Here is an 11,223-nt window from a genome sequence, read left to right as displayed (position 1 = left end):
CCCTTTCCCCCTGAGCCCATGGGCCACAGAGGGCTGTCTAAAGCTCATTGACAATAACGTGACACATTTAACCCAGAAAGGCATGGCAAGGGCTTTATCAAAGGCAGAGCAAGGGCTTTATCAAAGGCACAGAGATCACTGTTTTGTCCAGCTTTATTACTTCCAGTTGGTTATCTTCAAAGATGAGTAGCTGTAAGTGCTCACCATGGTGCAGATCATTTCCACGGAAGATAGAAAGCTTCCCTGACACTCAGTACTCCTCACTTTCTTCCAGGCATTCCTCTACTTTTATCAACCACCCATGTCAGAGTTTGTTCCATTAAGGTTAAGTAATAAGGAGAGAGTAAGAGCTCAGATGAATATCCCCCAAGGAGATAACCAGCACCATTGGAGATACACCAGAATCTCCTGGCTGCTGCTCCAGAAGAGCCTGTGTGTCTCACAGTGGCTCTGTAACATCTGCTCACCCATGTGGATGTCTCAGAAGCTTTAGAGCCTCAGACCTCAGGTGACACCAGCCATCTCTACATGATCCATCAAATCAAGCCCTGAAATATCTAATGGGTACAGTGACACTGATCTTAAAGCAGCCCTGAGTCCAGCAGACCGAGATCTGTCCTTGCTCTGTCTTGCCTCATGGGACCTAAAGTAGGTCAGTGCCTCACATCCTAAAATTTTATATTTCTCCCCATGGGTTACACAGGGAGCTTGTGGTGAGCTTGAGGTGAGCAGAACAGCAGCTGGCACCCAAAGCTGCAGCCCTCCATCATCAGTGGGGAGGTGAATCCCACCTCAAACATCTCTCCATTAGTAAGATTTCTTTTTTTTTGGAAAAATAGATGCATTACCTGAGAGTCATCTAGTCGCAAAACAGCACAACAGATTCAGTGAGGAATTGGTCTTTTTGGTATAACCTCATGCTTTTATAATCCTTCTTCCATGCACTGCATACCATCAAAACCACTCCAGCTTCAGATGCACTACCTTACACATACTTTTTCTCTAAATCTCCTTTATCCCATCATGTAATATATTCACTTACATTTTGTCCTACCGCATCTGCCTTCTACCCCTCTGGGTCTTTGAATTAATTTTCCCTGCAGATTTTTATGCCTGATACATTTTTTTTTTTTTTTTTTTTTTTCCCAAGAGATGGTAAAAAGCAGAATCAGTCCAGATGATCTCTACAGGTATCAGAGAACAAATTCAAATCTTGCATTGGACATGTTGAGGCTAGTTAACCCCCACATGAAGGATGCAACATCAGGTATTTCCTCCCAGGAGTGCCTGGTTGCAGAGCGCACTGAGATCTGGCCGTGTGCAGCTTCAATCCATTTTTGTTCCTGCCTAGGAATTATGCTGCAAAACATCTGTTCATAGAACAAAGATTAGCCTGTGTCTATGTGTAAATAGCATTTTAAAAGCTTTTGAAATATCCTGTTTTCAGCAAGGAAGACCGCCCAGAGAAGCCAGTGCCTCCATTGCCACTGACAGCTGCAATTTCTACAACTTTGTAGCAGGTGCAGTTAAGATGAAAGGGAGTGTTTCTAATTACCACCCAGAAACTGTGCCTTAAAAATGCAGTGTCTCTTTCTGTACATAAATAATTGGGTCAAAAATAAACCCCCTCACTCAATCAAAATAGTATTTGAGTATAAATATAAACGAATAATTCTCCTGAGGCAGATTCTTGGGCTTTTTCTTTTTTTTTTTGACTTTCACTTTTTTAAAACACTCCTTAAAGAGTCTTCCCACCAGATCACTGTATAACTTACCAAAAACCTTATTTTCCACAGTACAGAGGTGTCAGAGAAAACATGGGGTTCCTGGACTTCTCCTTTCTTCTTCCCACAGCCATCGCCTTTGTGCTGTGTGTTCCTACCATGCCCTGCCCAGGGGACATGCTGAAACTGTGCCACTGTCATTTCCATGCACAGCTACTCCTGGATGTCTGCAGGAGACGGCACACTGCAGAAAACCTTCCTAAAGATTTCAGCTTTCAAACTCCTGCTCAGAGTTCATCTGTGATGAAGAAATCTCTGATTTCCACATGGAAAGGCGCTATCCACTCCACAGATAAATGCAAGTACCCAGGAAAGCTGAACAAGTGCCCTAAATAGGGCAGTTTTTACATAGAATTGTTTATGAAGAATCATCATACCTGAACAGATGAAAAAGTCTCACAGGGCTACTAAAAAGATATTGATATGGCAACTCTATAATAAATGTAACTATCTTAATTCCTTAATGTATGTATCAGTTTTCCTCAGAATTATGCCTGTTAAAAAGCAGCATCACAAAGTAGTATTAAAAAGTCTGTATTTTTCCTGTAGTTTTATTGCAGAGCCTAATGCCTTGCTCTCCTGCCTGTTTCCAGCAGTGAAATGATAATATGCTTGATTTGAATATCAGTGTGCAGCTCCTTCAGTTGATCAATGGTAAATCTTTTTACACTATTTTCTGGACTTATTTTGATGATTATTATGGGTTTAGTTCAGTCACCTTTAAACAGACAAATTCTTATCCCTATCTTCCGTGTTAGCCTTGTGCCTAGAACCTAGAGAAATACAGATTATTTTCATACCATTGCATATCAGACAAAATATAACATTTCCCCCCCTTTAAGCCAAGCTAGAATTACCCCTCACATCAGTGCTCCATTGCTCTTATCAACACTAATTCCTATCCTCTTATTCTCTGCTCCCCAGAAAAATAAGGTTGGGTATCTTCTGAAAAAAGGGGAAGACAGAAGAATTGCCAGTAGTCTTCCAAAGACAGAGACTTTGCATCCAGTTCTTAAGACTCTTGGGTTTACGGCTCTGTTTCATATAGCATCTTTCATTGCAAAGTACAGAAAACTAATACTTAGTGCTTTCTTTACAAGACAGCACTATTTTTTAAAATTTTTTTTTCTATTTTTTTTCTGATTGTGGACTTGATCAAAGAATATATCATCAAGCCATTATTCCTTTCTATGATCTAAAGTAAGCAACATAAAATGGCTCTAAATATACCAGGCTTACTATCTTTGAGTGTGTTTTTTACATTAACTTTAGCTACTGGAATTTGGGCTTCTTGGAAAAGCAAAAAGGACCAGCAGAACAGAAACCCGACTGAAATGGCCATAGTTGGAGGCAGGAATATAAATGTTTTCATTGGATTGTTTACTGCAACTGGTAAGTTTTCTTAAAGGACTTTTAAAAATTCTTCTTAAAACACACACATTACATAGATCTGGGGGACTTTTCTTTCAAAGCAAGTGAACTCCTTTAATGTCAGGGCAGATTTTACCTAAGTGTGGCTTTAAAGGAGTATGGTTTCATGAATCATTTTGGGATGGATTCTTCCAAACCTCTTCACACTGAGCAGAACCTAATATTTATGTAGATTCTTTTAAATTAAAGAGATTAATTTAAGAGTTTAGTTAAGAGTTAAAGAGTTTAATTTAAGAGTGACTGAAGAATATGACACTTTTCATTAAGGAGGACTATGGTCTTAATCTTGAACCAGTTTCTGATATCCAGCATAACAGAAAAATTTTACTCCTGGAACAATATAGTTTTGTGTGGAAGAAATTGTTACCTATGGCAAGCATTGGGCTCTCTCCTAGAGAGAAAACGTTTCCCTGCTGACTGCTGCACTCCACTTCCCTTTTCTCTCCTTGCTGCCTGGCATCATCAGAAATTTGTTTCCTTTTTTTTGTGAAGACTTTCCCAAGTGGTATTTGCCTGGCTAAGACACTTAAGTCCACATTGTAAGCTTGTATTCTGACTGCAGTGTCTGCTTGCATTTTTTTTCCCTAAAGCCTCTTTTCTTAAATTCTGTATGTGATGCTCATGAAGGATGGACTATCAGTAATGGCAGAATAACAAAGGCAATTCTGTTTGCTCTAGCAAGTCTTCCACTGGAAAAAATGAAATTAAAAATTAGTATATTCAAATTGCCTCTAAATGTTTAAACATTGAGGTTTGCTATGTACACATAGATATTCATTCTTGAACCTGGGAAATTATTTAGGGTGAGATTCTAATACTGTTAACTGTACACAGGAGCATGTGTCAGTACGGGAGAAAGCACTGTAAAGAAAATAGAAGTATGATTAAATATTTGTCTGAGAAAAAGGTTTACAGGGTCTCAGAGTGTTCTTCAAGACTAGATGAGAATATCACAATTTATCACAATTGTTACCTTCCCATCTTCCATGTTTACAGCCACCTGGGTTGGAGGAGCATACGTCAATGGCACAGCTGAAATTGTCTACCTGCCTTCAAAAGGACTGTTGTGGGTCCAGGCACCTGTGGGATTTGCCTTGTCCCTTGTTATTGGTAAATAATTCAAGTAATAAGGACACATAAGCTTTGGAAAAAAATCATATGAGTATGTTAAGATGCATAACAGAGTATAGAGTACATTTTGGAGCTGATTTTGTTTCTTCAGTCTCCCATAGATCCAGACTAAACATTTATAATTCCATCCTCTAAACTGAAACATAAGAAAGTGGGGTAGCTTGGGGCTAGTTTAGTTTTGCAAGCTTGGAGCAATTTATAGGACAAAAATCTTATCTGAGAACTTTAGAAGCATGTAGCTATTGCTTATTGCTTTATTTCTCATGGTCTCTTATTTAGACTATTGACAGTATTGGTATAATTTTAATTTTTTCTTTGAAATTTCTGTGTGATTAAATAATATTATCTTGATTTTACCACTAAAATGCATTATCCCGAGTAGTCTTATCTCAGGATGAATTTGTAGTGCATGCAACTTATCCTACTTTACAGCTGGTCACTATTTTGTTGAAACTAAGCTAAGTTTGTAGTCTCCTACATCTGAATTGCCATTTCTAACTCCAAGAATTATTGGACTAATGCTGAGGTTCACCTGGCTTGTCAAGACCAAAGTTTCTTCCAGTCCACACTGAGTTATACCATAACTCTCTGGGGACACAGGATGATTAAAGCAAGGAGACCTACACAGACCTTACACAGGAATTTCTGAAAGAACAATAACCTTTATTCTCAAGTCAGAGAAAAGTCTCCAACTGACGTGAATATGAATCAGGCTTGGAAATATACTGCCAGCATTTCTTATGTGAGTAATTCTTACTAATGAAATTGAGGAGTGCAGGTCTGATCCTGCAATCTTTACTCAGGTCAGTAGTGCCCAGACAAGCAGTCCTGTTGGCTTCAGGGTTAGGCACAATACGTATTCTTTGGTTTTAATGAGACGGCTGTATGTCTGAAGTCTAATATTTAGATGAAGGTGGGTGGGACTCAGCTCAATGAGCAGATTAAAACAATATAATTCTGGGAAGAGACAGTGAAGCCACCAAAATGAAAATGTAACCAGAAAAGGAATGTATAGCAACATATTGCATCACATGGTCAAGGACAAAAGTTTGCCTCTTTTTTAGCCAAATATGAGTCTTCAATGCCTCACTCTGCCTACTGACATTTTCCACAGAAAGCATTCCAGAAAACTTTGTGCCTCAGGTTGGTAGGTCACTGGAGATGGAGAGGAGGCTATATGTGGGTGTCCTCTGAGCTGATTTCCTGTTACAGTCACACAAGTATCTTATGCCATTTGGAGTGCCCTAGGGGGTCCTACCTAGTGTCCAGTAGCCCCTCCAGAAAGATGTAGATCTGCCAAAAGTGAAGGATCATATCTGTCAGCTGTGAGCAAATGTTCTTTATAACCTGGGACATCCCAGATGGATGAAACCACACATTTAGGCAAGTGAATTGAGGTCCTGGTGTCTAGTTGGTTGCATCGTTCTCTAGAATATACGAATTCCACCCTCACTATACTGCTCCGATAACCAGATACCATAGTATTCTTACTTTTTTTTTTTTTTTTCTGGAATATAATACATGCAATATTCTACCAAAATGTCATCACTTCTGACAGGTGGATTCTTCTTTGTGAATCCAATGAGATCCAAGAATTATGTGACAGTGATGGATCCCCTTCAAGAAACTTACGGGAATGTGATGGGAAGCTTACTCTTCATTCCACCACTGCTAGGAGAGGTGTTCTGGTTTGCAGCTATCCTGGCATCCCTGGGTAAATACTTACTTTGTTGTTATATTTGTTAAGGGTCATGTGGCACAACTGTCAGAGTATAATACACATTTGGGAATTGGATTGTACTAAGCTGTAGAAACTTGTGCTTCATGTTTCCTCATGTGAGAGGAACACAAGTTTTCCTCATTTCTGGAAAATACGTTTTTAGGTTTAAAACAAATGACAGTAGTGTATATTCATGACATTATAACAGAGAGGTCTGGCAATATGAGTTAGTACTTTCCTCTTGCTTATGGGAGAGCAGATGTAAAAAGGCAAAGTGCCTTGGCAAAGGCCATGCAGCAAGGGAGCAGCATGAGCAGAAATGGAACATGGGCTCTCCTGAGTCCTCACTCTGCCCACTCTCTGTAGATCATGTGCTTCTGATACAGTGCGGTGTGCTGGCATCAAGGGAATAAGATATCCTTATTTATTCTGTATTCTGCATATATGAAATCTGTGTTAAAATACTTGACCACTGTCCTTGTCTGCAGGAGCAACAATGACGGTAATCTTGGATATTGGAGGCTCTTTGGCTATCATCATCTCAGCATGCACTGTCATACTTTACACTCTACTGGGAGGCCTCTACTCTGTTGCATACACAGATGTCATCCAGCTGGTTTTCATTACGCTCAGCCTGGCAAGTCCTGTGCATTTATTTGTTACCAGTTTTTTAACAAAGAGAAAAAAACCCTGTTCTTCTTCTCAGTATGTCTCAGACCAAAAATAACTCCACAGGTAATGGCCCTTGCCTTACATTTCCTCTTCAGGAGAACAGGTCTCCTGAAATGTCTTATGCATTTCAAACAGTGCTCACACAAGCTATTGGCCTTGCTGGGTGAATGTGGCTGCTCAAAAGTGAGGTCTGCAGATCCCATCCAGAACAATCTTGGTTGGAAAGGAGAGAGATCTGTCTATTGAAAGCACCAGTTGACTTGAATTACAGATTCATGTTCTTGACAATGTCACGAACCAGAAACATGCAGATTTAGAGTAAAGAAGAGGTGGAAAGGAAGACTTTTAGTCTGGGTTTAATCTTATATAACTTTATGTTCTACATCTACTTTAATTTTAATATTTGAATAGATTGTCCAAGAACAAGAACCCTGGGGAAATGGTTAACTATTTCTTATTCTATCGTAGTGGGTCTGTATCCCCTTTGCCCTGGTAAACTCTGCAACAGAAAGTATTTATTACACTGCAACTCATCAATCTTACCAAGACCCTTGGATTGGGAAGATAGAAAAACATTATCTTGGAAGGTGGCTGGATGACTTCTTCTACCTGGTATGGTGTATTTCTTGGACTGGTGGTTGGGAGAAGGGATTGTGCAGGGACCTTCTATCTGGAAAAATTGTGGGTTCTTCCCACCAAGATCTCTATCCTGCACAGTTGGCAGGGGCAGGATGATGTGTAAAAGCATCTCTCAGCCACTCTGCAGCACACTGAATGGACTCAGCTGTGGGAAGGAAAGAAGCAGTAAGGACACTCCATCCCTTACACACATGTAAGAATGTACCTCTTGAGTGAGACCACCCAGGCAATTAGTTCCACTCCTGGCACGTAAATGAGGCATTTTCTACCTCTTGAGAGGTTGGTGGTACAGCCTCAATAGTGTGATTTTAACATAATTAGGTAAAATTCCCTCTATTTGAAAAAAAAAAAAAAAACATGACTGCAGATCATCAGCAAGCATGGTGCCATTGGCTCCACTGCACAACTCAACTTTTGAGCTACCATTGTAACCAAGACTGCAGGAGGTTGTTATGCTCTTGCTAGACTGGCAACAGAGACAAACAGAAGCTTGAGTGTGTTTGGTGAAGATGGAATCTTCAGATGTTATCTGAAGAAATTTGTCTGCTAAGACAGTGAAAATAGTGATCTTGTTTTTAATTTTAGATTATACTCTAGCTAAATTTGAGTAGATTTTTTACAAAAGTTGCATTCCTGATAAACTTATTTTCTCTTTTCTTTACTCTGTGCCTGTTTCACTATGCCAAGAAACATATTTTTCAGCTTTCTCAGTCTTCCAAACCATTAACCTGTTTGATCAAAATTTCACATCCATCACAATGAAAATGAAGGAAAAGGACACTCTCAACCATCAGAAATACCATCCCTAATAGTTAAAGCTGGGCAATGTTTATGCATTTGCAATGAGAGCTTTATAACAGTAAATATTATCTATCTGAATGGATGGATGATGACCTACAGAAGCCAGCAGCTTCATGGGTACCACTGGTAACATCTGAATATTTCAGGTGCTTGGGAGCATCCCATGGCAAACTTACTTCCAAAGAGTGCTCTCCGCTGCCTCACCAGGACAGGCAAGGCTCATCTCCTACCTCTCTGGGCTTGGGTGCTTTTTAATGGCCATCCCCTCTGTGCTCATTGGTGCAGTTGCAGCATCAACAGGTAAAACGAATTGTCTCTGAATGATTGTCATGGTTTGAGCCTGGTTGGCAGCCAAACACCCCACAACCACTCACCCACCCTCCCCCCCAACCTGGGAATGGGGGAGGGAATTGGAGGGGTAAAGGGACTCTCGCAGGTTGAGATAGGAACAGTTTAATAATGGCAATAAAATGAAAACAATGACAGCAATAGAAAATTTAAATGGGCAATGCACAATGCAATTGCTCACCACCTGCTAACCAATACCCAGCCTGTTCCTGGCTAGTGATCCTGAAATACCAAGATCCCACAATCGCAATCCCAGAAGCGAGAGAGCCCCTTCCCGACCACCCCTCCTCTATATAGTGAGCATGACGTTCCATGATATGGAATATTTCATTGACCAGTTTGGGTCTGGTGCTCTGGCCGTGCTCCCTCCCTGCTCCTTGTGCACTTGTGCACGGGCAGGACAAGGGGAGTTGGAGAATCCTTGAAATCTCAGCAGCAGCCGAAAACATCAGTGTGCTATCAGCATTCTTCTCATACCAAACCCCATGCTGAATCCAAAACACAGCACTATTCTAGTTGCCAAAAAGAAATATTAACTCTATTCCAGCCCAAACCAGGACAATAATGAACATGCTTTTGTCTAATGTGATTAAAACGGGATCCAAAGAGGTCCTGATTTAGACTTCAGATTACCTAGTCCTGTGTACCTAAAAGTGTAGTCCTAGCCACCAAGCTAGGTGGTCTGTACCCTTTGAGGTTCAGTGCACAACTACCTAGTGACATTTAAATGGCCCCAAGACCTATTTAAAGATATTTCATTACAGTTAAATGTCTTTTCATGGATCTTGTGTCAAGGAAAGATGAAGGCAGACCCTGTAAAAACCTGTATAATCCTATTTTCCAAGAAATCTTATGCTTGCTTCTATGTTTGCTTCTGTTAATGCCTTCTGCATGTAAGACCCAGCAATATTACTACAGATTGTTAATAAGGTTCTGAAGAAAACTTGCTTGAAGGAACCAAGAAGATCAGTCCTGTAAACTCACAGCCCCCACACAGGGGATCAGTCCTGTGTTGGCTGTGAGCAAGGGTTAAACATTTAAAGAAGTCAGCTGAACTTTCTAATTCATCTGTCACTAGGGACATCAGAGCAAAACTCCCCTCTCCTCACAAGCAGGGTCTAGAAGGTGTACCTATAACTGTCCCAGTTCTGGAAACACACAAAGAAAAGCTGTTTCTATAGATGCTACTGGGGAAAAGGAAAATCTTTGATCTAGTGAGAGCTGCAGAATGCTAAGGGGAATCACAAAAGATCATAAGAGAATCCAAAAACTTAATCCAAGTCCTAAAATACTGAGTGGGTCTCAGTCCTCAGTTCTACTGTGACTGGTCCCAGTGAAAAGGCAGCTTCAAAGATGGCAGAAGTGTCAATGAAGGATTTGTTGTGACTTTTCCTTGTTCTATTTTAAAGACTGGAACCAGACGAGCTATGGTCTCCCAAGTCCACTCGAGAGAGGGGAATCGGCGATGATACTGCCACTTGTTTTACACTATCTCTGCCCACCATACATCTCCATTGCTGGTTTGGGAGCCATCGCTGCTGCTGCTATGTCCTCTGCAGACTCAGCTCTTCTCTCTGCTGGCTCCATGTTCGCTCACAATATCTACAGGAAAATCCTGAGGAAAAAGGTACTTGGTTACAGTATTCAGTAGTTTTCTTGTCAGGAAAGATGCTTTTGTTTTGAGACCATTTCAAACACAGTCTGAGTGGTCTGCGAGTAGAGGTGTCTGTCCTTCAGCTGTGAAATTCAGTTCTAGAGCCAGAGCTTCAAACACAGGTCAGGGGTGTTCATATCCTTGGTAGGTATACAAATACCTACACTGGTGAGCTTTGTGCTTTATAAAATTTGGACTAGAATATTAACGGAAACAGCATAAAACCATGACCCTTACAATTCCAGAGGGCAGCTCCATCTCCAGGGATGCCTGCCTTGGGTGGCTGCTGGTGGCAAGCACTGCCTGAAAGCAGCACAGGCTTGGTGCAAACCAGCCCAGGGCAGGACAGTGCTGGTCACCCCACCGTTAAACGCTGTGTCTGTAATGTTACAATCTCTGCTTTACAGGCTACAGAGATGGAGGTGTTATGGGCCATGAGGATGTCCACGCTGGTGTTTGGGGCCGGGGCTGCTGGTCTGGCTTTTTACTCCAGCTCTGTCTATGACCTCTGGTTCCTCAGCGGGGAGCTGGTGTACGCCCTGCTCTTCCCCCAGCTCTGCTGTGCCCTCTTTGCTCCCAGCACCAACACCTACGGCTCAGCTGCTGGCTTCTTGGTTGGGCTCCTCATGAGGCTGCTGGCAGGGGAGCCTGCCCTGAGCATCCCTCCCGTCATCTGCTACCCAGCCTGCTCCCTGGTGAATGGGACTTACAGTCAGCTCTTCCCCTTTAAAACATTCACCATGCTTCTCACCTTGGGCACGATTGTTGCTGTTTCACACCTGGCTGTGGTTTTGTTTCAGAGAGACCTCCTTCCCCACAGCTGGGATGTTTGTAATATCATGGGGGGAACCAGGACCCTCATCCCCCTGCAGCAGATGGAGACACAGACGGGTTCGCCAGTGAGAAGAAGAAAATCATGAATAAATGTGGGGCCTCATTTGAAAGGTCATGGTGCATTCAGCAATTAGAGTATGGCACAAAAAGCATTGCTCTTCCCTTTGCTTTCTTCAGTAATTAATTATTTAAAGCCCTGGCAGAGTAAT

The 11,223-nt window shown here is 41.5% G+C and overlaps 1 protein-coding gene across 1 annotated transcript; it reads left to right on the top strand.

Annotated features, from left to right (window-relative positions):
• Window positions 1-2,998: 2,998 nt before the first annotated feature.
• On the top strand, window positions 2,999-11,100 carry LOC104360379 (high affinity choline transporter 1). Its single transcript, XM_032990787.2, has 8 exons — window positions 2,999-3,176; window positions 4,212-4,325; window positions 5,905-6,060; window positions 6,555-6,703; window positions 7,207-7,350; window positions 8,325-8,478; window positions 9,936-10,153; window positions 10,588-11,100. Exons 1-8 carry the CDS (start codon window positions 2,999-3,001, stop codon window positions 11,098-11,100), a joined length of 1,626 nt encoding a protein of 541 aa, XP_032846678.2.
• The last annotated feature ends 123 nt before the right edge of the window (window positions 11,101-11,223 follow it).

Source organism: Tyto alba, unplaced genomic scaffold (assembly GCF_018691265.1).
Source record: "Tyto alba isolate M040663 unplaced genomic scaffold, T.alba_DEE_v4.0 Super-Scaffold_2, whole genome shotgun sequence".
Taxonomy (NCBI): domain Eukaryota; kingdom Metazoa; phylum Chordata; class Aves; order Strigiformes; family Tytonidae; genus Tyto; species Tyto alba.
This window is presented reverse-complemented; position numbering and strand designations above follow the sequence as displayed.